Consider the following 27,606-nt stretch of genomic DNA (forward strand, 5'->3'; position numbering starts at 1 on the left):
TTCCCATTCACATGCTAGTATGGGGACTCCAGAATTCAGAGATGTGCAAATAACCACTGCTTGTCAACACCTTATCTTGTGCCCATTTTGGAAACACAAAGGTTTCCTTGATTCCTATTTTTCACTCTTTAAATTTCAACAGATGAATTGCTGTATACCCTAGTATAAAATGAAAACCCATTGAAAGGTGAAGCTCATTTATTGGCTCTGAGTACCTAGCGTTCTTGATGAACCTACTAGCCCTATATATCCCTGCAACCGGAGAAGTCCAGCAGACATAACGGTATATTGCTTTCACACATCTGACATCGCAGCAAAAAGTTTTTATATATCTATTTTTCGCTCTTCAATATTTCACCAAATTAATTGCTGTATACCCGGTATAGAATGAAAACCCGTTGCAAGGTGCAGATCATTTATTGGCTTTTGGTACCTAGGGTTCTTCATGAACCTACAAGCCCTATATATCCTCACAACCGAAAGAGTCAAGCAGATGTAACGGTATATTGCTTTCAAAAATCTGACAGCACAGTAAAAAGTTACAGAGTAAATTGTGAAGAAAAATGGCTGATTTTTACCTCAATTTCAACATTTCTTTTATTTCAGCTGTCATTTTCTGTAGGAAAACCTTGTAGAATCTACACAAATGACCCCTTGCTGAATTCAAACTTGTTCCAGTATTGGTTTCACATCCATTTATGTCACTAACTGGAAGGAGGCTAAAAGCACAAAAAATAATACAAATGGGGTATGTCTCAGTAAAATGCCAAAATTGTGTAGAAAAATGTGGTTTTCTGATTCAAGTCTGCCTGTTCCTGAATGCAGGGAAGCTGGTGATTTTAGCAACACAAACCCTTTTATGATGCCATTTTCAGGGAAAAAAACACAAACCTTCTTCTGCAGCCCTTTTTCCCAGTTTTTTTTTATTACATTTTCGCTGTATTTTGGCTAATTTTTTGGTCTTCTTCAGGGAAATCCACAAACTCTGGTACCTCTAGAATCCCTAGAATGTTGGGAAAAAAGGACACAAATTTGGCGTGGATAGCTTATGTGGGCAAAAAGTTATGAGGGCCTAAGCACGAATTGCTGCAAATAGCCAAAAAAGGCCTGCCACCTGAGAGGGAAAAGGCCTGGCAGCGAAAGGGTTAAGGCTGTTGGTTCTAGGTTTGTCAGCACCTACTTGTCTATATTTTGTGTAATACCTTTAGCCGTACACTCAAAAATTTTGGGGAATTTTGGGGGGATTGCTAATTACTTAACTGGTGGCATTTTGCTGTTGTTGTTTTATACGCAATGACTGCCTCATCTCAACAAGGAGGACTGATGGCACTTCCACCAGTGCAACTGTGTGGTGAACGCATGAAGCAGCATTTCAGAGCACCACTCCTTGAAGAACTGGAGTGCAATTGGTCTTTGTCATTTAGACCGGTCCTGCATTGTGTGCATGTGTGCAGCCCATGTTTCATTGCTTTGGTGCCTTTTCAAATGTGCACTGCAATTGCGTCTTCCTACATTATGCTTACTTCCACTGGACGCTGATCTGTTGATCTTCTCACTGAGGGCTCATTACCAGTCATGTGTGTTGATTGTGCATTTGCTACGGAAAGCCTCCTGTGAGCCACCCTATGTGGATAAAGTGGCTCTTTGTACTTTAATATCTGGCACTACACAGAATGCTGACGCCTTGGCTGGAGCTTGTGCTCTTTGATTTTCCTTGGCACCTATTTGGTTGCTGAAGTGGGATCTTTCCTTGATTGAATTGTCATGGGTACAATTCGTGATTTTCAAACTGACAATGACTTTTAATATAATGTTGAGATTCGGTTTTCTTTGGTTAGTATGATTACTACATTCTAAATTGACCAATTTCAGTTTGGACTACTTTAGTATGCTTTACTTGTCACCTGCACATTAATGTACATATTTTAGCTTATTTTTTGACATAGACACCTAAGCTGACCTCTACTCTTTGAACCGACAAAGGGAGGGTGTTGCGAGGTTATTTTAACTGCATATTATGGGCACATTATTTTAGCCATAGGCCTGCAGCTTGTGCCCTTTGGCTAGTGCTAATTCATTTTCATTCATTTTATTTTCTGAGCAGAAGCTTCATTCTGCTGTGATGTTTTATTTCTTTTATCTCATGCGCTTTTAGCCTAGAAACTGTTTTAATTTTTTGCAGCTTGACATTTTGTTCTGTGCTCTGATCAAGGCTGCATGCAATTTTGTTGTTGGACCAAAGTGGAACACCACAATCTCTGTCCCTACACGGAACCACAGAGTTCTTATGTTAGGGCAGTTTTCTTAGAAAACCAGCTGTTTTATTATAAAACATCTCTCTGTCCCCTATACATTAGAGGGAAGTTCCAGCCAGAAATTGCCATTGCCTGCTGTTGCTTGATTGAAGCTGCCTGCTGAGACGTGACGTCTTTTCGGCCTACATGGGAAAGGACTCTCAGTAGACCAATAGCCCTCTTTGATACTACCATATTCAGATAAGGGGGATGATATCTTCCCAGGGGTCCTCAAGGGGGAATTAGGGCTAACACTGTTGTGCCTTATTTTAGAACCTTAGTTTTGTAGGTAGGAAATCTTAGCATTTTGGCACTATGGTAGGACCTTTCTTATGTTTCACTTTCTTTGTCACCACTCTGCTATTATTATGTTTCATTATCCTAATCACTGCAGTACATGCCAGTTTATCTAGAACACAGTTGATTTAATAAAATACATTGAACCAGTCTTCTGCTTCTGTTTGTCTTTGCATGTGTTAGATGAATGTAACTGTGAGAAAAGGGTGAGATCTGTTCCACCACGATTTCCCTGAGAAATGAGAAGATCATATGCACAACTGCCACAAATTACCACCACTTTCAGGTGCTGGTGAGGTACTGCTAGCTGGTCAGAAGGCTTTGGCTGACAGTTGCCACATGGTGTGGGATTGGACTCAGTTTCCAACAACCCAGTGGTGCTGCTACCTACATCCAGCAGTCTCGTTGTTATAATGAGAGCAAACACGAAAATACTACTTGTGTAGCATGTGCAGTGGCACTGGGGACTATCAGTGTGGGATCAATTGCATCACACTTTTAGAACAGATGTTATGCGCATAATTTGCTGTAGCGTAATTACGCAAAATTACAGCTAAATTACACCAAATTACACTGAATTACAGAAGGAGCATAACCCAACATTAGCCCTCTTTTCTTAGGAAACAATTCACATTTGCGTCTAAAATGGACTTGAGGATGCCTTTTGTGTTAATGAAATAGTGATAAACACAACAGAACATGACCAGCACCGACCAGTAAACACTTGTGCTCACTGTATTTGTTGTTTCTGTGCCCTTGCAGTATGATGTTTGTGCCAAATTACTCATAATTATACAAACTGGTGTAATTGTATAATTTTTGGAGTAACAGAAAATTACATAAATTACTCCAATTACGCCAACGTAATTAAAATGTAACCAAGGCCTATCACAATTATGGTTGTCTTACTCTACAAAATTGGCATTGGGCTCATGCTCCTTGGAGCATTAGAGTCAAGGGCACCCTTGCCTCAAAGAGGGAGACAACATGATGGAGCTTTTTTATCTTAAAGAGACAGAGAGCCTGTTTGAAAATTGAAGTGATGGCCAGCCATGGTGAGGAAAGGATAAATGAGGCAGAGGAGATAGCCCGCTACTCAGGGTCATAGCTATAATTAGTACAGCAGGTGCTTTTGCATTGGGCTCAGGAGTAGGAGGGACTTACAACACCACAATTATTGGGGTAGTTTTTGTTGATCAATTTCTGTTTGATGCATTTAATCTCTACCCATTTAGGCCCATATTTATACTTTTTGTCTCGTATTTGCATCCTTTTTTATGCAAAAGTGGCGCAACTTACAAAATATAATTGTTGTACATCTATCTGCCTCTGTGATTGCTGAATCTGTGTGAGTATCATAGACTCTGAGTGAATTGCTGTGAAGCCAGGATTGTTATAGGTGAATATGGTCTTATTTCCTTTCCTTTCCTTGTTTTGATGAGGCCTCAGCTTTCCCTTGTTTTCTTCATGACCTACATGTAATGATGTATGAGGTCCTAGAAAAGAATAAAGACCACCTTGCCTAACTAGAGTTACCACACTTCATTGATTTTAAAAGACTCATGTTCTTGGGGTCAGTCCAAACTGTTAGTGAATGCCAGACCCTCCTAAATAATGTTTCCAGTGAGCAAAGGCATCCTTGACTGCAAGCGACTCTCAATCAAAGAAGGTGTCATTTTTCTGGGGGGGGTACTATGGTCCATGAATAATACGCTACTGGATGAATTTGTTGCATTTAGAAGAGCTTTATGAACATGTGACACCAATGGCGAAAGAGGATGCGTCGGTCTCTACCAAATGCTTGTAAGCAAAAAGGATATCTCAAAATTGTAGCAGAGATTAATTGTTTTTTCAATGGTGAAAAGCATTTTCTTGTTCTGTTCCTCACTGAAAAGATGTATCTTTGTTTTAGAGTTCTGTGAGCTTAACTATCTTTGAGACGTTCTTAATGAAATGTCTGTAAAAAAGTTTAAATCTGTTTAAAATTTGATAGTGATGATCATTCTAATGCAGCTTTGATCTTTTCAGAATCCATTTGTATACCTTGATCTGAAATTAGAAATCCCAAGAATGATAAAGTGTTGGTGTCAAAAGTGCATTACTCTGTGCTGCATAGAAGGCATTCCTGAGAAGTTACACAAGCACTTTCCTCATATGGATTCAGTGTGGTTCCCATGTCTCTGAAAATACCAAAATATCATCTATGTAGATGAGAAACCAGCATTTCAAATATCCCCCTTAAAACATAATTTATGAAATGTCGTAAAGCAAACAGGACATTACATAGCCCCAAACGAATGACCAGATACTCATAACGCCCATACCTTTTTGTTAATGGCTGTCTTCTATTCATCATTTGATATTCACTTTAGTAATTAGTATATTTCTGTAATTTCATGTTACTCTTGTTATGCAAAATTTCCAAAATTACTCTGTGACTCCACATCTCATAGTCACATGTGGTTCATTGTAAAAATGTACCACAAATGTGCCATTCGCTGTAAAAGTCACAGTAAAAAATTATTGGGGATGCACTGGAACAATGTGAAGGACAGAACACAAGCAGGTGTTGTTTGCAATGCTTTTGCTATTTTCCACTACCTTTTTTAGCATGAGATGCATCTTCACTGCTGAAGTGGACACAAGGATGCATTTATGCTAAAATACAATGCCAAATGCGAGTTTGAATTTTGCATAATTATGTGTAATTTTGCATAATTGTGCTTAAATTTTGCATAGTTACATAAAAGCAAACTCTGAGAATTACACCCATACACTTGACCATGTTGTAAGCACTTTCAAGATCTAGTTTTAAGAATACTCCCTGTAATTTATACAAGGGCAATACTCACCATCTGGCTTGAGGATCAAAATGGTAGGAGCTCCATCTAGAGATTTTCTTCAAAATTTGTTTTCTGCAACTATCTTATGAATGAGACGATAGATGTGTCCATGAGGTATCTTGGTCTGAGGTTACAGCTCTACAGCATAATTATAAATGTGATCTGCTTTAAAGGCATTGGTCCCTTTTTTACTGAATGCTTTCAGAATTCCTGGTAGGCTGGTACAATAGTAAGGGTCTATACAATTACACCAGTTTGTATAATTATGAGTAGTTTGCCACAAACATCATACTGCAAGGGCACAGAACAAAGCACATCAGGGGTGAGATAATTGAATCTCAAATCTAAGACAGCAATGTTGACTACAATGAACAGAATTAAGAGTTATTTGTTCTTCAACCCAGGCGATCAAAGGGCTGTGTTTTCTGAGCCATGCTGTTGCTAACACTACAGGAAACAAGGGAGCAGCAATAATATTAAAAAATAGTGAAATATCCTCCACCATTAAGGTAGATTTAGTTTCCCACTGTATCTTGCCTGGGCTTAAATGGTTTCCGATGATGGTTAGGATGGGCTCTACCACAGTCTATTCTTGCAGATGAATCTCCTTGAATGTACAGAATGTTGCGTCCATAAAACAATCAGAGTGGCACAGTTAATCAATCTTCACTTGTAGATAGAAATTAAGTATTTTAATAGTAAACAGTTTTTTTTCTTTCTCAGCTCTCCTAACCCGGAGTTTGCTGTTTATAGACAAGTATTCTAGTTTTCCAGAAGTAAAGGGCAATTTCTGAAAAATGTCCTCCTTTTCCATACTATAGACATATCTCTTCTTTTTTACTTCGTTTCCTTTCTTACTTGGTAAGAGTTTTTGTTGGAGGGCAAATTTGCATGGATTCGTCAATCTTACTTTCGGTCTCTGGTAATTAAATGTTGTTGAAAGAAAGATGTTAACTGAGTCCTATTGTCCTTGGTGAGAATAGGCTCACTTCTCACACTAACTTAGGAATCTTGAGGTTCTTAACGAGCTCACTAATCTCCAAACAAATCAGTGCTTTATCTGCCTCCCCTCGTTAAACCCACACAAAAAAGGGTGGGAAGTACATATTACTGTATGCTGGCAGAAAACCATCAGCAAAGACAGGCCTGTCTTCCGCATAGCACATTTTACTCCCCGGTCCCATTTTTTTCTATTTTGTGATTAGCATATTCACAACAAAGACAACATACTATGACGTTTTTGAAAATGGCTGTGACTTGGAAGTCTATGCGCCTTTAAAGTTCACAAAGTGAGATGATTTTTAGAGACGTAGTAAACAAACACATTTGTAAAATGCACCTTTTGATACACATACACTAAGCTAAAAACTTTAAGAAATTCGATAACATCTATGATGCCGCCCAAATCACTTTAATTTAGTCAAAACATGTTACATAATTTCGTGGGACAATATTAGCACGTGCAGGGTTCATTGTTCTCATTTGTCATTGCATTTGGCTCACACACATTTATATTGCAGTGTTCTCCTGTCCTTTATTCTTACAGTATTTATAGTTGGCAGCAGCAATTCTCCTAACCCATTTGTGTCTTTGACGGCAGCGCTACGTGTAAGTACGGTAAATTATATTGCTCATTCTTTTAGTGGAGTGTACTTTTACTGTTTATTTCACCCCATCCAATCGCACTCCTGCAGAGTTGGGTTGCACTGCATTTATCGCAGGCCTCTGCGATGATACCAACTGTTTGATGTATATTGGCTGTGAATTTTAACATCGTATTGTCAGCGTGTACAGACACCCTATGTATGAGGAGTATAAACAATCAGATGAAAGACACGGTCAACGCTGCGAGATAAAGGTGTATCTCGTGTGTAGGGATATATTTTGATCTTAGAAGTCATACTCTGTCCAAAACATCAGTTTGTACCGAAAAAAAGATACATTACACTGTGAGTAACCCCATTCATGTTTTATTGAGTTTTACAGTAGTTCCTACTCGTGTTGCCAGAAAAGAACGGCAACCTGTTCTACCATATCAAAAAATGGTGTGCTTTCAAGTGTATTTTTTTGTCTGCCACTAAGAAGAAAGTGTGGAAAAAATAATGATTTAGATGATAAAAATGTGCTCAGGTTCAAGAAAACCCCGAAGCATTTACATCTTCTCTATCAAAAATCTAAAAGCCGAAGGAGATCTTGCCAACCTACTCACAGTTCTAGCGCAGTGGCAGGTGCATGGCTGGGCTGTGTTTTGGCCTTGGTGACGTGTGCGCTATTTAGTAACCTTTTAATAGAGAGTGACTCGTCCTTTCTCGCAGTCAGGCCAATAAACAAACCCCAACGCAAATGCAATAACATTTTTTTTATTTGCTGGACAGAAGCCCGGCACCGAACTAGTCGATACTCAGCGATGTCCAAATAAAAAAAAAAGACACGTGTAGTCAAGCAAACAGGTATATAAGGAAAGCAGAAAGAGCGAGAGGACTTTTCTGGTCACTTACAGACAGGAGATAGACAGACATGGTGTAGGTATGCGAGGGAGAGTCTCTTTGCCCCCGCTGCCCTGTCAGTGACCTCAACTCTGGCCTGGTGTGGGCCTCCCTCTGACGGGGAGAGATGTCCCTCCCTCGCCGCTGCAGCAGCTGCGCATTGAGGGACTCGCGATATGTGCATGGTGGGCCTCTGCCTCTCTAACTAGACCGAGGCTGGAGCCCGTTGTGGTCAGGGGTAAAACAAGCGCTCCACTGGGGCAAACTGCCCCCAATCCACGATTGAGTAGTAAAGACAGGTACAAACATTGTGTCCTTCATACCTCCCCGATACTACTGCAACTGTTGCCCTATAATGGAGACATGTAGTATAGGTCAAAACTAGATTATACCTTTCTTGTAAGCAACGTGTTGCCTTGATTTGATGTCATTAAATGTAGCAGCGCACATACAGACAAAAAAGTAACTGAAACGTTTCACATATATTCACCTTTACACACATGTTTCTTGGCGGCCTTTCTGTCCATCTACAGCTGCAGTAACAAAAACTCAAACAGACAGCTGGATTATGTGCAGTACTCCAACAAAACTGGCATTTTAATGCAGGAAGATGAACTGCGTTCTCCACACATCCTTAGTCACTTAATTTTTTTAGTATGGGATCTAAATAGGTGTGTGGGCGTGAATTATTTCAGTGCTTACTGAAAGGCAACAACCCCTTTGTTTTAGGACCCACAGCGTTAAAAGACTACAGTTCCCTCTAAAAAGGGGCAGGGGTGCCGGAGAGATGCTCAGGGGCATAGCTTTGTCAGTAACATTGGTTGGGGGGGTGAGCATCGGATTTTACAATCACACTGGCATATATTGTGATCATTACTTTCCGATAATGGCATTACTCCTAATCCTACTCCCTCATCTTCCTTCTTAACCAATGAGGCCTCTTGCCTCGAATAGACCATTCCCTTCCTAAACTCCCCCCCTGTTCTGTATGTAGACAAGCCAAACAGACACTCAGTTGTTCTGTACCAGGAGGGCAGGAGGGATCTGAAAGGAAGGTGAGGAAGTAGGACTAGGAGTAATACCATTATTGGTAAGTAATGGACGCATTAGCTCCCGTCGCTCACTCGTCTTCCTTCTTAACCAATGAGACATAGCAAGCAAAAATAGAAATGGACAACTACGTGTCAAACACCCAACTTTAATAAAGCATCCAGAAAATACACAGAAACACCTCTATTTCCTCATTGAGAACTAAACCCTGTGACCCAATACGTTATCCAAATGTTCCAGCTCAGCAATCCGATAGTGGCAAACAAACGTGGAGTGAGTGGACCAAGTTACAAATATCCACCACTAAAGCCCCCTGCAATTCAACCACCATAGTCGCCATACCATGTGTGAACTGTCCCTGAACACCTGAAGGAGGAACCACGTCCCTCAACTCATACACCAACAAGATCAGAGAATGGATCCACCTACTCAAGCTAGCAGTAGTTTGCTTCTCCCCTTTCCTAGAAGGGCCAAAACTCACAAATAATGCGTCCCCTTTAAGGAATGACTTCACGACATCCAGGTACCACCCACATCCAAACAATGCAATCTGCACTCCTAATTTGAGGACGGTTCTGGACAAAAAGCTGGCAATAACACTTCCTGACTCACATGAAAAGCTGAATTGACTTTAGGGACTAGGGAGGGAACTGGAACAAGAACAATCCTGCCCTGAAAAACTTTACATAAGGGAAACTTACAGGTGTAGACAGAAAGTCCAACTAGGGAAAGAATAAACTGGCTTAGGAAACAAGTTCAACAAAACCTGAAAAAACCTAGGCATCATCCCCCATCAGCCTTTAGATTCTAACAAGGCCCACAAAACGCCTGAATCGCCACCCATTGAACCCTCAAAGTGGCAACCGACAAACCCAGGCTAGCACCACCCGGAAGAAACTGCATATACAGAAATAGATTGGCCACCGTAGGATCCACCTGTTTCCTTAAACACCAAGAAGAAAAGGCCCTCCAACACCTGGCATTAGAATGCTGAGTGGACAATCTCTGTTAAGCCTGCAAAGTTTCTGCCAGCTGCTCAGGAACCCCCAGATCAGTTAGGCCTCTCCGTTCAACCTCCATGCCATCAAATGCAATTTCCTCAAGGACTCCAGAGGAAGGATCGGAAAGACAAGTGGAGATGGTAGCACCAGAAGAACCCATTCCGGGCACTCCTCAACAACTGCAGTACAATGAACCAATTTGCTCGAGGCTAAGGTGGAGCCACCAAAATCACCTGCACCCTTTCTCTCCTGACTCTCACCAGAAAAGCCCAGACCAACTGAAAGGGCAAGAAGGTATATATCAGCCTCAAGGCCAAAGACAAGTCAACCCATCCACAGCCCAAGCCAAAGAATATTGACTCCGGAAACAAAACCAACTCACTTTTGCATTCCCCGGTGAAGCAAACAGGTCTATCACTGGATGACCCCACCTCAGCACCAGCAGATCGAACAAAGACAGCTGTAGGGAGATATCCTTGGAGGATGAAATGTCTCTGTTCAACAGATCTGCCCCGTCATTGTCCACCCCTTAAATGTGCAGGGCATGTAGAGCCAGAACAGAAACCTTTGCCCACAAGAAAATATACTGAGCAATCAAATTTAGAGACCTGGACCTGGTCCCCCCCCGCCTGTTCTTTTTTGTGTCTGTTTGTACTAGAACTGATTTCCCACTCAGGAGCACCTGAAAATGTGCTAGAAGAACAGTTTTCCATTCCCTCCAATTCAAGGCCCTCTGAGACTCCTGAAGAGCTCAAAATCCTCAAACCTGTTCCGACCCCAGCCAAGAGAGACTGGCATCCATTGTAATAATCACCAGAGCCAGAGGAGAAAGGGGAATCTCCTCAGACAGCTGCTCCCAATCCAGCGACCACAACAGTTCCCAGTGGACAGGAGCTGCCATCGGTATACGTTCCTGAGGACTAAGGGCCGTATTTATACTCCGTTTGCGCCAAATTTGCGTCGTTTTTTTCGACGCAAATTCGACGCTAAACTAACGCCAACTAACGCCATATTTATACTATGGCGTTAGAGGCGAATAGCGCCAAAGTTCCCGGAATGTGCGTCATTTTTTAGCGTGAACCCCTTCCTTGCGTTAATGATATGCAAGGGAGGCGTTCCCATCTAAAAAATGACTCCCAGGCCTTTACGTGGTATTTATACTCCCGGGCAAAAGAGACGCCCGGGAGTGGGCGTGGCTAAAAACGGCGCATTTGCGCCGCTTTTTAACGCCTGGGTCAGGCATGGCGTTAAGGGACAAGTGGGCTCAAAATGAGCCCAGAGTGCCCTCCCCTGCCCCCAGGGACCCCCCCTGCCACCCTTGCCCACCCCAGGAGGACACCCAAGGCTGGAGGGACCCACCCCAGGGACATTCAGGTAAGTATTTTTTTTTTTTTTTTTTATAATTTTTTTTGGCATAGGGGGGCCTGATTTGTGCCCCCCTACATGCCACTATGCCCAATGACCATGCCCAGGGGACAGAAGTCCCCTGGGCATGGCCATTGGGCAAGGGGGCATGACTCCTATCTTTACAATGATAGGAGTCATGTTGATGGGGGATGGGCGTCGAAAATAAATGGCGCAAGTCGGGTTACGACGATTTTTTCGACGTAACCTGACTTGCCCCATTTTAAGACGCCCATGCGCCATTTTCCCCCTACGCCGGCGCTGCCTGGTGTACGTGGTTTTTCTCGCGCACACCAGGCAGCGCCGGTCTGCTTGCGCCGGCTAACGCCATTCAATAAATACGGCGCCCGCATGGCGCTTCAGAATGGCGTTAGCCGGCGCAAAACTTTTTGACGCTAAACTGCGTTAGCGCAGTTTAGCGTCAAAAAGTATAAATATGGGCCTCAGAGTCCCTGGAGACCAATGGGAGAGAATCCAGTTAACTAGACTGTGCAAGTGAAATGGACCAGGAACACATCCAACGCCAAGTGGCCCTGCACCCGCAACCACTCCAATAAAGACTGAACCTGATCCTGCAGGCTAAAAACAATCTTCTCTCTGACAATGTCAACTACCCCCTAGAGTCAGTAAACATGCCCCAATGAACACCATGTCCTGGGATGAATCCAAAGCTGACTTTTCCCAGTTTATAAAAAATCTGTACTCCTGGAGGACCTGAAATACACTTGTCACATGAACAGCCGGTGGAGACTTGATTGCGGCCTGAACCAAGGGGTCATCCAAATAAGGATGCACGAACAACCCTCTGCATGAAGAATAGCCATCGGTGGTGCCAGGACCTTTGTAAACACCCAGGGTGAGGATTTGAGCCCAAAGGAAATAACACAGAACTGGAAATGCTCACTCTCTATTGCAAACCACAGACATTTTTGAGAGGGAACTGCAACAAGTACGTCTATGTAGACATCCTGCAGATCCATGGATGCCAAAAATCTCCTGGAGATATCCACGGAAAAATCGTTTGAACAGTCAACATTCAGAAATGAACACACTTGATCCAAGAATTGACCCACTTGAGATCCAGGACAGGGTGAAATGCCCCAAACAGTTTCTGAAGCAGAAATAAGATGGAATAGGCCCCTTTCCCTTGCTCTGCCACTCGAATGCTGCAGATGGCCCCTTTACCCACAACTCATGCACCCCATTGAGCTGGGCCAACCTCTTTTCCTCTGCAACAGGAACAGAAGTCGGCAGGATGCCAGTATCTGGAGGGACATGATCAAAGTCTATTGAGTAGCCATTGGCCACAATGTTTAGCAACCATTTGCTCTGACACATCCTGCCAACAAATGGACAGAAAATGGCAGAGCCTGCCTCCAACCGGCAATGCCCCACTGGGACAGTGATTGTCAGAAGCCCTTCCTTGAGGCTCCCTTCTGAGCAGGAACAGTGCATTTTGGAGAAAACTGGAGCTGAAAACTCCTCCTCCAAAAGAAAGGTGTTCAGGACACATGCTTAGGGGAGGATTTATAAGCCTTCTGCCATCCTTTACCAGCAGATAACCCCCCTTTATATGGCAAGGCATGTTTCCTTTCTTTAAATGCCTTGAAGATCATGGTCGATAACTGTTCCCCAAATAATGCCTGACCCTCAAACAGGATTCTCAACTGGGTGACCTTCTCCCCAGGGTCTGCCTTTAACTGTCCCAACCACAATGAATGTCTGGCTGCAATCAAAGTCCCAGTGGGCATAGTGGATGTGCGTAGAACATCCAAGGAAATATCAGCCAGCAACCTCACTTGCTGTTCCATCACCGTCAATAAATCTGAGCACTCAGACCCCTCCTGAACCGCCACAGCCAGCTGATCAAAGTTCTGCTCCATGGATTGTGCAGAGTACACTGAGAAAAGACTTGCCTGCAAAGCCAAATTCTCAGCTGTAAATGCTTTCTCAAGACCGGAGTCCATTTTCCTATTTGTGGCATCACCTGGAGTACAGTACTCCGGATTGTCAGCCATCTTGTCAATCAAGGTAGCCAGAATGTATTCCAGGCGAGCAGAAAGAGGAAGAGCATCCTCCACTCCAACAAATACAATTATTGTTGAAACCAAGCGAGCTGAATTTTATTCACATCCTTCCACACTCTTAGTACCATATACCTAACAGGACCTTGAAAGGGCATGGCAAATCTAGAAGGTGTATTATATTGAGGCAACAGAACAGATCCCGCCTCTGCTGCCGGAAAGGATGGAAAGCCCAGGTTCTCCCTCACATGGGCCAGAATGTCCCACACCTCTTCACTGGAAACATACTTCCCTCCCGAAAAAGTAGATGGAACCTCCAAATCCAAGGCAGAAGAATCATCATCTGTCACCACAGTCTTAGGCTTGGGTGGCTGTCCGGGCTTCACTGGGTGAGCTTGAAGAGATCTTTTTACTGCCATCTCAATCATGTCTTGCAACTCTTCCCTAACCATGAGAGGGGCACTCTGCCCTCCTGGACTCTGAGCATTCAGAGTCCTCCTCTGAGGAAAAGGAACATCATCCTCCTCCGAGGAAGAAGTAATTGACAGCACGTTTCCACTTGCTAGCTCTCTTCCTCTCCACGATCCAACACAAATACCCCAAAACCCAGCAGGACACCTTAAATAAGGAAAACTATCCCCATGCCAAACCAAAGGGGAAATGCCGGCAGAGCTGCAGCAGAAACCAATCACAGTCCCCCCATTTTCCCCACAAAAGTGGATTGAAAAATGGGCTGAAACCTGTTCCTACAGTGATACCAACAGAAAGTGCCTCCTGAAACTCATCCTGCAAAGCAGGGGTGCCAACACGGAAGCTCTAGCCACAGCAGGACCAGGCGATTCCGTTGCAGCGTCCAACGGCCACATTCCTACACCAGCTGCGCTGCCAACAGAGAATCCCGCCAAGCTGGGATACCGCTGCTCAGAGTTCCACACCCAGCTGAGATCCAGCCGCAAAGACCTCTAGGCCCCTCAGTGAAGGAGGAAGGTAAGTCAAAAAAGAACAGGACGGGAAAAATAAAGGGAGGAGTTTATTGGAGGCAAGAGGCCTCTTTGGTTAAGAAGGAAGGCGAGGAATGGACGGGAGGTAATGTTAAAAAACATTCTTGAACAAGAAGAATGCATGAGAGGGTCACGGGGACAGTTAAAGGGGAGAGGAATGCGGATTGGTAATCGTACTAAGTGAAAGAAAAAACTACTTTGTAAAATAAGCAGCATTTTGAGGACTTTCAAAACAAGGAGGGAGAGAGTGTGTGTTTTTGCCTCTGTGGTTGTTTAAAAATTCTTGGTGAAATCCCACATGCACCTCACTATACCCAACTCAAAGCACCTGTACCCAACTATTTCTCACAAAATACATTCATTGGAGGGGGTAACGCCTACCCCCCCCCCCCCCACCCTTTTTTTTTAAAGCTAAGCCCCTGGTTGATGCTTTCAGGAAAGGTCTTTTCCTTCCTGGCATTGAGCCGAGACTACAATCATCTCTGCCTGTAGAGGGCGCCCGAGGTACCTGGCAGCACACAGCTCAGGGAAGGAAGCACAGAAAGAGCGCGAGATGAAATTACAGAGCGGCCGTCAGAGGCCCCTGTGGGCTGCGCTGTTCCCCGAGCGAGGATGATGGTAATGCGGGTAAGTGTAGTGGGGTCAATCATTTACCAGCCCTGTTCAATGCTTGCCCGTAGGTGGTGCCCTTTGGGGGGCTTTGTGTCCTTTGCCAGCTCCAAACAGCCGGAGAAAGCAGGGCGGCAGAGCCAGGCTGAGGCACCCAAACAACTGTCTGCTAATATTAGCACGGCTGTATTCTCGGTCTATTATAGTCTGTCCAGACAGATCCCATTGTAACGGCATCTTTTATTCAAAGATTAGCAGCATCTCCTGCAGTTGGTGGAAAAAAATCTGCTATCGCCGAGTTATTTGCGGATGGGGTAAGAGGGGGGTGCGGGTTGGGGGTTGGGAGGGTCGGTGGAAACCCAAAGCGCAGCGACCTGTCAATGTGCAAGAATCCTGTCTGCATATTTGGCCGTCGGTTGTGCTGTCCTCCGGGCTGGGAAAAGAAGAGAACAGGCGTGCGTACAGGGGTTGAAGGGGGTGGGTGGGGGGGGGGGGGGGGGGGAGGGGGGGGAGAGCGGAGGGAAAAGGGGCCTCTGAATCTACAATAATCGTGTGTTTTTTCACTACTGCCCCCTGAAAAGCTTCGCCAGATGCCACTGCACACTAGCAGACTTCTTCATAGTAGACGCCACTGCACACTCAGAATTCTTGAAAGTAGATTTAACTGCACACTGTCAGGCTTCATCGCAGTAGACGTCACTGCACACTGTCAGACTCCATCACATTAGATGCCACTGCACACTGTGTGTTTTACTATTGCACCCTAAGAAGCTTCTCCAGATGCACAATGCCAGAATTCATCAAGGTAGATTCCACTGCACACTGTGAGGCTTCATCCCAGGGGCTGTTGCTGCACAGATTTCAACTCTGTAGGTGTCACTGTCAGACGTAGAGTAGATTTTACTGCACAGTCTGCCTTCGTCACAGATGGCACTGCATTGTCAATCCTCACTGTGCACTGGCTGTGTGTACTAGACGGCAGATACAGGGCTGGTTCAGGGGTGTTATGAGTTCGGACAACCACCCCTCCCTGAAAAGGCTCCTTGTTGTGCTTGTTTTACTTTGATCGGCGAGATCCCCCGTCCTGGGGGGTTCCTTACAAGTGGATGTGCCCCCCTCCCACACACATACACTTTTTTCTCTTGATCTCTCTCTCTCGCTGGGGTTCCAGTCAGCTCTGGCCACTTCCACTCCTCCTTAACAGCAGGCGGTGGATCACCACTCTTATCCCCCCTACTTTACGAAAGATTACATTTAACATACACCACAAACTCAAAAACTGCAAATGGTGTGTTTGTTCAGAATGTCGAAATGTCACCTGATTTACAGAAGAGGTGGACGGGCCACTGAAAGCTCGAGCCAGGCTCGAGCCTGAAGCCTGGATCTGGATCAGTTCGAGGTCCGAGCTTCTGCCTTCCTTTCTGTCTCCCTCTACCCAGGACGCGGCATTACTGCCTACTTCGGAGCTATAGAACCAGCCTCCAATCTTGGTTTCGGCTCACCATCTTGTGATTCTAGACACCCTATTTAATTTCCCGTGCCTATGGCTAATGCACATGACTGCGTGTAAAATAACTGGTGCGCATGTAAAGCGCTCAGACCTCGGGTCGAGTTGCCTTCGTATATTAAAAAAACTGCAGAAAATAAACTAATAGGTAAATACAAAGCCTTAATATAATGAAAGTCAAACAGAGCCCCATTTCCTGGTGGATTTGTACATAGTGAAACCAGAAAACCTGGATAAATCACTACTTCTCCGATTAAATTGTGTGATCTTAAGCTAATACTTTATTTCACCAAACCTCCTTTTCCTTCATTATCTCCTATGAAAGCATTTTAAAATATGAGAGTTCAGGCTACCAGCTGCACAAAGTTATCACTTTTAATAAGTACTTCTTGGTGCAATGTTATTGTTTGCCTACTTAATCTTAAAGCGTCCACGTTAAAGAAAAACACCTTTTTGCATTTTTAAGTTACTTTACCATATTTTACATGGTTTGTTGAATGATATACATAGCAAATATTTTGAGGACTCGGCTCGTGCACGGGCGCTTAGATCCGAGCCAGACTCTTGGCTTGGCTCGACTCTCCCTTTTAATTTGTTGGTTCGCCCACCTTATTTCCCAGAGAACTTTGTAGCTTACCCCACCCCCAGAGGCAACGGCGCGCACTCCCTTTCGCTCTCCCTCTCGCTGTGAGACCGCCCACCCTAAGACCCCCGTATAGATTTAAAGAGAGACTGCACTCGGCCGAGGTTCATTCAATAGCACGCTGATAAACTGCACCCGCTGGCTCAGTCAGGCTCAGTCACTGTCCCGTCGCTGCGCCACAACTAGGGATGTTGACCCAGAGAATCCCGCCGGGCATGCTGCTGCTTCTCACCATCTCTCTCTGCCACCTCCTGGACAGGCGCACAGTCCACGGTAAGCACTGCCGACCCCTTAACAGACCCCTTTCCAAACTGTTTTTTTTTTATCAGGATTTTGTGTTTCTTGGGACTCTGAACTGCATTTTACTAGCGGGTTCGACCCCCCCCCCCCCACCCCCATATGTCCCTGTGCCAAAGTCTTCCTATGTGTCCCTCACGTCATGACAACTCTCCCCGTTGAAGGAGATGCGCTCCTCTTACCTGATGCAGCAATTTCTCAACTTTTCAGGTTTTTTCTTCCCGCTCGTACACCTTTCACTCAAACGAAAGTTCCAAGTTTCTGTTGCAAAATTTGACTTGTGGGGGCTGCAAGTGCTGGAATTGTCCGCGTAAGGTGTGAGTAATGCCAGCTGGAAGGCGACTGCGTTGGTTTGGCTGTTGCGACGCCCAGCGCTGTTCTCCGGTTAGCGCCGAACCGGGCGTCCCCCTCTGGCCCCGAGAAGCGCGTGCTGCTCTGTGGGGGCGAAGCTGGGTAGCTGGACCAGCACCGGGCTGCCAAGCAGCTGGACCACAAGCCCACGACTCGAACCCTGCCCCCTGGTGAAACAGGGACTCACCGCAAAAGTTGCAGCGCACTTTCCAGTGAAGCTTTTCTAAACGTTTTCGAAGAAAGCGCCTCACTCCTTTCTTACAGTTTATAGAAGAACCTTTAAATGCGGAGACCAACGGGACAGGCGTGTGTGTAAGTCCAAGTTTTTAACCACGAGGACGTGTCTTCTTCGGCCCGTTGCAGAGCTGCAGAATAAATAACTCTGCGCTCAAGAACTCCCGCCCTGTTTATTGTTTTCCGTGCAAAGGCTTCGGGGCCGTATACTGGTGGAATGAGCTGCACAACTGTACATAATATAGCATACATATGCATGCCTTCACATGCATGTTTTCATATGTATATGCAATATACATATATGTGTGTGCGCGCGCCTAATTAAGTATATGCAACACTCGTGTTATGTTAATTGCAGTTGTTTGTTCATAGAAATGCCTGCGTGTGCATATAGGTGAACAGTGTTTCACTTTTATCAGACTCGTTGCACTGTATAACAAGATAGGGAGATACATGTAAAGTACTGATGACTGGTGAATTGCAAACGAGGGGCTCCCGCTGTGTTTTAAGGTGACAGGCAGGTGCCTTGTGCTGTTTGGGTGGTGCGTTGCAGGCCCTAGTAGGAGTGCGCACTGAGCTTTAGTAGGGGTGTGCCGTGAGCTATAGTGGGCGCTTGAAAGTTTCAGATCGTAGGGGTAAGTGTTACTTGTTTGCCAGAGAAGTGTAGAGGTAGCCCCAGGAGTAGCCCCTAGGACCTTCCACAATCACCACGGCTCAGCCAGCATCGCTCCAACTCAATCACGGCTGTTCACTCTTGCTGCGCGGGGAGCAGCGCTGGCAGAGCGCTCCTGGCCCGGACCCAGAAATGACAATATAGATTACAGTTACGAAGGAAACTGTTTCAAATTAAAGTGCAATCCGTCTCTCCCAGAAACCCCACCTAGAAGTGGGAGGCACTGTGCTTGGCTATCGGGGGCATTGCAGCGCCACGGAGCTTTAGGCTCTGTCCGGCCTCCGGCCATGGCCGCTGGTTTGTCGCCAGAGATGCATCACACCCTACTCACTACTAAACTACACAACCAGAAGAAGGACTAAATCTCTGCGCGTGCCGACATATGTTCATAATCATGTTCCTTTCCACCGGTGGCTTGGAAGTTGGAGTGCTTGGTGGTCTCTATCAGCGTTCGTCTGTGGCAGACGTGACAGCTGTTTAACCCTTCACAGAGAACACTGTCTCTCCGTTTTGCCCTTTTCCCATTGAGGATTCCCTCTTTCCACAATTGCCCTCAAGCAATATGGCTTATCAAAAATTAGCATTACGTTAGCGCTCACACGAAATAGCCCTTGCATAGTATAGGTACCCCCCCAATGAAAAGCTAACAACCAATACCTAAAACATAAACTTTCTCGTTATTAATGCACCTGGGGCCGCTACAACACCAGCACTCCTTACCCTGCGGCTGTAACAACTAATATACAAACATACACCTTCCAATGTTTAATGGACCTCGGTCCATAATAACAGCAGCACGCCTTACACTGTGGTGTGTGGCCCTTGCTGCGAGTGGGGTTACATCCAACCTAACCTCTGTGGTAAGAATGGCGATGCACTTCTCCGTAGTTTATGCGGCCACTTCTGTAATTAAATGCTGCCCTCCAGCGATCTTCCCGTTTCTTTCCGCTTGCAGCATATGTGTGTAAATGTCCATGTGCAGCATGTGTCTATGAGTCACGGCCAGCTGCCCTCACGTACCTGTGACGTGCCTGTGCCCTTTGCCGCGTGTGTGTATGAGTCATAACCATCCCCTGCCCTAGAGTGCGATGTACCTGCGCTGTGTCCGCGTGCAGCTTGCGTGTGGAAGTGTCACGTGCCTGTATCTGTAAGTGTGCAGCTTGTGTGTACAAAACACACGATGACCCTCGGGCACGGTGTGTGCCTGTGGTGTGCCTATGGTGTGCCTGTTTCTGTGCCCGTGCCGCGTGTGTGTGTATGAGTCATAACCAGCCCTCTGCTCGTGCAGCTTGCGTGTGTAAGTGTGACGTGCCTGTATCTGAAGTGTGCAGCTTGTGTGTGCAACATCCACGATGACCATCGGATGCGTGGTGCCTGTTTCTGTCAGCCCCTGGTGACAACCGCCTGGTAGACGTTGTCAGCTGGCCGAGCCGGCGGCTGAAAGGGGACCCGTGAAAGTAAACAGTCTGGCTGCGCACGTGTTGTGTCTGGGGCCTGTAACTGACACTGATATGGCTGCGCTCTCTCTTGCAGCCGGGAACTGCTGGCTGCAGCAGGGGCGCAACGGCCGCTGCCAGGTGCTCTACAGGACCGAGCTCAGCAAGGAGGAATGCTGCAAGACCGGGCGGCTGGGCACATCGTGGACCGAGGAGGACGTGCCCAACAGCACCCTCTTCAAGTGGATGATCTTCAACGGGGGAGCGCCGCATTGCCTCCCATGCAAAGGTAGCGCTCTGCGCGCTCGCCCGCTTACCGCTCACTGACAGATAGAAAGTTAGATGCTTTAAAAAGCCGTTTTTTAGGGAATTGATGTGTAATCGTCTGTGCCTCTTTATGATTGACAGGAATAACTGCTAACTCATATACGAACCTACTTTCTATCTTGGTTTCCTTAATTCTGGGTATAGGACGGGTGTGTAGCGGGGTTGGGGTCACGAGCCTCAGGTTGAGCGCGCCGAGCTTACTGGCCTTTATTTAAATATTACTTGCCCCCCCGCCCTGCGTTTGAAGCAGCTGGTGAAATGCTCCAGTCTGACGCTCCTTTCTTCTGCAGAGACCTGTGAGAACGTGGACTGCGGGCCCGGGAAGAAGTGCAAGATGAACAAAAAGAACAAGCCGCGCTGCGTCTGCGCACCCGACTGCTCTAACGTGACCTGGAAAGGGCCGGTGTGCGGCCTGGACGGAAAGACATACAAGGACGAGTGCGCCCTGCTCAAGGCCCGCTGCAAGGGCCAGCCCGAGCTGGAAGTGCAGTACCAGGGCAAGTGCAAAAGTAGGTGGGCCTTGTGCGTGACTCCGTAGGCTCCGTGTGTGAGGCGGCGCATTGTAGCGCCGTTGACCTGCTGCTGAACTTTATAGTGCGTGTGAGGTGCAGGCAAAGTGCCCTCGAGGAACTGCTTAGCACCAATTAGGGATGTCGTGGGATGCTCCGGATAGTGTCAATCAGAAGCTTTCCATTTTTGTCAATGAGGTGCATAGTGTAGCGCCGAAGAGGTGAACTGTATAACGCCAAGGAAGCGCTTTGTGTAGCGCCTGGGAGGTAAATTGTATGGTGCCAATGAGGTGAATTTTTTAATGAAGGTGAGACGCGCCGCGTAGTGTCCTAGAGGTACAGTGCAAAGGGCCAGTTAGGTACATTATATTGTACCAATGAAGTACATTGTGTCGTGGAAGTGAGGTGCTTCAAGTGCCAATGTGGTGCAGTGGGTAGTGCCAGTGAAGTTCACTGTATGGTGCCATGGGGCTTCGTTGTGTGATACCACTGCTGTGCACCGTTTACTATCCATCAGGGACATCGATACAGCACCAGTAAGATGGTTTCTAACGTGCCACTGGGCTGGTGGTCACCTGCACAAAGCCAGTGGGATCCACTGCATTGCACCACTGAGGTTCACCATATGTGAACTGTATACATCCACGGGGGTGCAAGATGTAATTTCAGCTAGTGCACTGCAAAGATGAGGTGTGCTGTGTAATGCCAAAGAGGCGCGCTGTAGTGCATAAATAAGGAGTATCCGCGAGGTGTGCTGTGTAATGTCAAAGAGGGGCGCTGTAGTGCATCATCACTGAGGAGTATCCTTGAGTTGTGTAATGCAAAAGTGGCGCGCTATAGTGCATCAATAAGGTGTATCCACGAGGTGTCCTGTGTAAGTGCCAAAGAAGCGCGCTGTAGTGCATCACTAAGAAGTATTTATGAGGTATGCTGTGTAATACGTGGTTTGTAATGCCACAGAGGCGCGTTGTAGTGCATCACTAAGGAGTATCCACGAGGTTTGCTGTGTAAAGCCACAGAGACGCGCTGCAGTGAATTACTAAGTAGTATCCACAAGATGTGCTGTGTAATACCAAAGAAGCGCGCTGTTTATGGCCAGGGAGGCCCGCCTGCAGTGCCAATGAAATGGACAGCCTAGTGTCAGTAAGGCGCAATGTGCTGGAATAATGTAGTGCACTGCGGGGCACCAACGAGGGCCATACACGCCATAAAGGTCTGGGGGTAATTCTAGTTCACCAGCCAAATATTGCTTCTAGTAAGTCGACCCATTTGGCATCCCGGGGGTTTCTGAAGATCGGCTGAGATGTACTGAAGAACAGTGTGGTAGATTCCATGGGCATCCTGCATGCCTAGTGTCCTTTGATTTCAGCTTGAACTAGATTTGGCCACTAGGATGGACCCTGGTATTTAGACTCTAATTGTACGCCCTTTCGAAGACCCATTCACTGGTAGTCAGCCGCACTCTCCACGGGGCTTCAGCGGCGCCCTAACCACCTGCTCTTTGCGTCATGCTGACCTCCTGCTTCTGGTTGTAACTTTTGCCTTGTTCACACATTTGTCAGTGATGTGCTGGGCCTGCTGTTGATCTGTGTGCCTCGTTGTCTTTATTCCAGAGACGTGCAAGGATGTGTTGTGTCCGGGAAGCTCTACATGCGTGGTGGATCAGACCAATAACGCCTACTGTGTGACCTGTAACCGAATCTGCCCGGAGCCCACATCCCCGGAAATGTACCTGTGTGGGAATGACGGCGTGACCTATGCCAGCGCCTGCCACCTGAGGAAGGCCACCTGCCTGCTGGGCAGGTCCATTGGCTTAGCATACGAAGGAAAGTGCATAAGTAAGTATCCAGGTTGTAGAAGACGCGCCAGGCAGCCCCTAAACTCAAGAGCTGCGGCTGAGGTGGAGATTGCTTTTGATAATATGGTGCTCAATTCTAATCAATCTAGCGCCTTTATACGGGATTGAATGCTGAACTATATATGCCCACCTGAAAAAAGCAAATGAGTTTAAAGGTGAAAAAAACATAGCGAAACCAACTGACATCAATAACCATTTTCAATATAGAACTGGTACCAATTGGGATTGTTTCCATATCAGATCGTTGTCTAAGTCCTGTGTGCTACCAGCAACTAGTATTCATTTATAACTGGTCACTAGGATTTTCAAAGGACTAGATGTGTGTACTGAGTATAGCGGTCTGTGTGTCCAGTAAACCCAGCAGCTCTTTTGCACACCAACGCGTGCGTAAAAGCAAGAGCCCTTTTCTGTGCCTCGGGGGTACTGGCGGCAGAAGGTTTATGACTTTACAGAACACACTTCTTTGCACTTTCTGGAAACACAGCAGTTACCAACGCGTGCCTGCAGTACCACCTCGTCACTATTGTGCAACATGTGCGCTCACTGCCCGGCAGGAATCAGATGTTTCCTGGTGCTTGTCCAGTCCGCATGAATAGGTTATGAGCAGGTACAAGATGTGCTTATTCTAATTGGCTTGGAATATGCTATATTATAATGCTGCCAATTCGACAGTTCGTGTATTCCTTAAGGCTGAAGGCAGCTGTCTGTCTGACTCCTCCACTCCAGTTTCTCTGTGTGTTTATTGGCCTCTTATGGCTACCTCGGATGACACGGCAAAATGCAATTCAGGGTCAATTTATTAAAGCGGTGGTACTGTGCAATTTTGCTCCCGCTTTTATGATGGTAAATAAAGGAACGCAGTGGTCGATCTCACATTTGTACCACGTGCAAAACCTTCATAAATAAACTTCCGGGGTTGGTTCTCAACACTTTGGGATGTAAAGTTGCCTGAAGTAACACCAAGTGGCGACCCGCACCAAGGCGACGTTCCATTGCTGTCCCCATGCAACCACCCATAGGGTTTGGACTAAGTCCCTATCTGCTAACATTTATAGACAGGGATTTTTACCAAAACCTTACATCTTTGCAAGCCAGGCTTAACTTAATTTCCACGTACTTTTACAATTTTGAATGTGTACAGCATTATACCCCAAAGAACATAGGAAAATATTAAATTTAGTTTCCCTGCTAGAAATCTCCCCTTCCAGTACAAACCCACGACTAACAGAATTGGCACACACACAAACTCTTGCACCATAAGGTGCAAATGTGTGTGCCTTGGTTCATGGCAGCATCAAAAGTGCACCAGCGCTGGGAAACGTTAAACAGCACCATATGTTAGGAGGTAGGGCATTGATTTTCACTCTCCCCTTCATCAGTGTAGCACCATTGATCACTCTGTTGTGTAGAACCAGATTTCTTAAATTTTGCCCACCCCGCCCAATAGTGCATATTAATTTAAATTGGCAATTTCTTGAACCAACCAATTGTCCCCTTCTCTTCAGAGGACCTGTAGAGCCTAGTTTCCAAAAACACAAGTGCTCAACAGGATCCAGCAGACATCAGGGCTATGGACGTCATTTAGGGTCTCCAGGGGTCGCAATTGTGACCCCTGACATGCCCTTTGCAACCCGTGGCACTGCCTTTGCAGCCCCTGACCACAGAGGTGGCAAAATCAGTGCCAGGCACACCAGGGCAGCCCCACTTGCCTTGGTTTTTTTTCAAATCTTTACCACACTGAGAGTGAATTATATTTTATTATTCACAATTAGTGTAATAAACAATGAATTGCAGTTTGCTCAAGTATGACCCTCCCTGCCAGCTGCGGTAAGTTAAAAACAAAACAAAAAAAACATGTATGTTGGGTGCGCACCAGTGATAGTGTGTTTATGTGAAAAGGGGTGTGTTATGTGTAAATGTGTGTGTATGTGCAAACATGCATGTGTGAGTGAAAGTAAAGGTTACATGATGATGTCATCTCCGCTACCCCTGGCTTTTTGGCGAATTGACTTAATGCTCAGTTCTCTTACTTCTTGGGGTCATGTGAGCAATAAGGCTGACCTCCTTTAACAGATAACATTATCTCATTACGCCTGAAGCAAATAAATGTTGTGGAGCACAGCCGAGCAGAAAACGCTCAGATTCGTGCAGTTCGCGTGAAGCTCTTGTTTCCTGGCGTTGCGCGTGTGCGCGCCACGTCCCTTTGCGCGAACGCGAACAGCTCCTTAACCCGGCTCTGTTTATTTCCCTTTCAGAAGCCAAGTCCTGCGAGGACATCCAGTGCAGCTTCGGCAAGAAGTGCCTGTGGGATTTTAAGGTGAACCGCGGTCGCTGCGCCCTCTGCGACGAGCTCTGCCCCGAGAGCAGGCCCGACGAGGCGGTGTGCGCGAGTGACAACACCACCTACCCAAGCGAGTGCGCCATGAAGCTGGCGGCCTGCTCCCTGGGCGTGGTCCTGGAGGTCAAGCACTCGAGATCGTGCAACTGTAAGTGAGCTTTTACAGTACCCTTGCAGAACTTAAAGGCTTCTGAAGGCAATCCCTCGGTAATGGAGATGTGCAGCCCTCCCCCCAAAATCAAGGGGAGCCCGAGAAACCCCGCGCACCGATTCGCGTCTGAATGTTCTGATAGGTAAATTCTGGCAGATGTTGGACGAGCCAGTGGCCAGCTGCTTCAAACACCACCGAGGCCGTGATGGCTCCAAAATAAAAGCATCATTGTTAGCAAGGGGTTGCCTGAGAACATCTTTACATCCCTCTGTTTTGTGTCTTAATCTGTCGGCTTCGATGTGCCTGGCTGTGTGTGCTTTATTAACGCTTTGGTTGCCCTAACTTCACCAAAAAGAGCTTTTCCACGTTAGCCTTGGGCTGCTGACCCGTCAGCGGCCTGTGCTAACCCCACACGATTAAGCAGCACAAATAGACCACAAGAGCGCTTTTTATCTGATTCCAGGACCTTCAAACAAAGCCTGGGCCATTGGGTGATTCTCCAGAACTCTTTGCAGTTAAGAAACTCTAGAATATGTAGGGGTCGCATAAAAGAAGGTGCCAGGGAGCACCACTGCAAGCCTGGTAGAACGCAACGCTGTTTAGTGGCTGTATCGCAGGGGCTTTCAAAACATGCTCTGAGCTTTCCGCGCTGCTGTTGTCCCCATTTAAACAACAGCTCCCCTGTATTCCCCCATCTAGCCATCATCGAAGACACCGAAGAAGAGGAGGAGGAGGAAGACCAGGACTACGGTTTCCATATATCTACATTTCACTGGTAAAACCAAACAAACTTCAGCCCTTGGCCAAGACATCCCCACAAATGTCCATACTGTAAATACTTTTATGCTTTATTTATTTTGGGGACAGTATACATATAGATGAGACTTGTAGGCCCTTATTTATACTGTGTCATGTTTTATAATTTATACATTAAGTGTCTGGAGGACTGGACACCTTTTTTTTTTAATAAATAAAACGAGGAGCAGTGTTATTTATTGTCGAGAGGCCTTGCTTGTAAAGTAAACAAAAAAACGTCTTGTAAATTGTATTTCCTCAAAGCGCACCCCTCGGATTACCTGCATTGCTTTCACCAGTGTCACACGCCTGGTCTCTTCTTTAACCAGCTCGCATGTCAGCTCCTTTCATGTTTATTTATTTTATTTTTTTCTGTCGTTCTGTACTTATCTCCCTCCTCCCCCGACCCCACGGTTCTGTTTACGAGGAATGTTGGCTGACTGAAAGAAGGTGTAACAGAGATAAATAAACAAGCGGCGCACTGAACTATCTTAAAGCAACAACTCAACCCTTTTCTTCATGTTTGACCAGAGGTATAAAACTGGATGTGTGACGTCATTAATGTATCCGACCCAAATGGTATGAGCATATGCAGAGTGGGTGGGTCTTTTAGGGAAAAGTCGTGTTGTGTCGTATGTTACCACGTAACGTTTATTGTGTTTACTGTGCAGTCTTTTATTTTGAGATAGCCCAGCAGCACTGCTATATTTTCTGTTTTTATTTAAAGTTATATCGGAGCTTTATCGGATCAAGTTTCTTGCTTTTCACAATACTATGTTTTTTCCCTCTGGTTCAATTTTATATTTTCAAACATTGAAAGTTAAATATGAAAAAAACATTTAAATATATAGTTTTGTACTTTTCTACAATGTAAATGTTTGGTGTATATAAAAGTATAAATGTGTATTTGTAAATAAGTTATGAGTGGAAATAATAAACATGAAATTTTGCCTATAAAGTCTTTCTTGGTTTCCTGTTCTTTGTAAAGAGTTGAAAGAAAGCACATATTTGTAAACGCGTTTAGACAGCCAGCAATACAAACGGAAAGACTTAGTGAGAAAACACAGAACATCCTACTCATTGCACAACAGTGTCGAGAAAGACGGTGATAGAAAAGTGTGTACACATGGTACATTCCAAAGGTTGGAGGAGGGATGTTTTGTGTTCAATATGGCCGCCTCGTCTGGTTGGACGCCACAGGGGCGGGGTTACACACCCAGGGCCAATAAAAACCAGCAGTCTGCACCTTCCCCTTATTTCTATGAAACCCATAACCGGCCTTTTTCTTGGAGGCCGAGTTCCCACACGCAGCCTGTCAGACGCTTCTGGCATTTCCCAATTTTGAGACGTTCTAAGGAAATCGTTTTGAGGAAATCCGAGTTTCTCCGAGGTGACAAAACCCAGTGGCACCCTGCTCTCTAATAGCCTGTCAGACTAAAATGTAAAAAACAAAAGTATGGAATCCTAGTGGACCCAAG

The 27,606-nt window shown here is 45.8% G+C and overlaps 1 protein-coding gene across 1 annotated transcript; it reads left to right on the forward strand.

The window, feature by feature from the left end:
- Nucleotides 1-17,250: 17,250 nt before the first annotated feature.
- On the forward strand, nt 17,251-27,089 carry FST (follistatin). Its single transcript, XM_069221830.1, has 6 exons — nt 17,251-17,432; nt 20,248-20,439; nt 20,768-20,986; nt 22,600-22,824; nt 25,100-25,330; nt 26,033-27,089. The coding sequence occupies exons 1-6, from the start codon at nt 17,348-17,350 to the stop codon at nt 26,110-26,112; spliced, it is 1,032 nt and encodes a 343-aa protein (XP_069077931.1). The 5' UTR covers nt 17,251-17,347; the 3' UTR covers nt 26,113-27,089.
- Nucleotides 27,090-27,606: the final 517 nt, after the last annotated feature.

The sequence above is a fragment of the Pleurodeles waltl genome, chromosome 1_1 (genome assembly GCF_031143425.1).
Source record: "Pleurodeles waltl isolate 20211129_DDA chromosome 1_1, aPleWal1.hap1.20221129, whole genome shotgun sequence".
Taxonomy (NCBI): Eukaryota; Metazoa; Chordata; class Amphibia; order Caudata; family Salamandridae; genus Pleurodeles; species Pleurodeles waltl.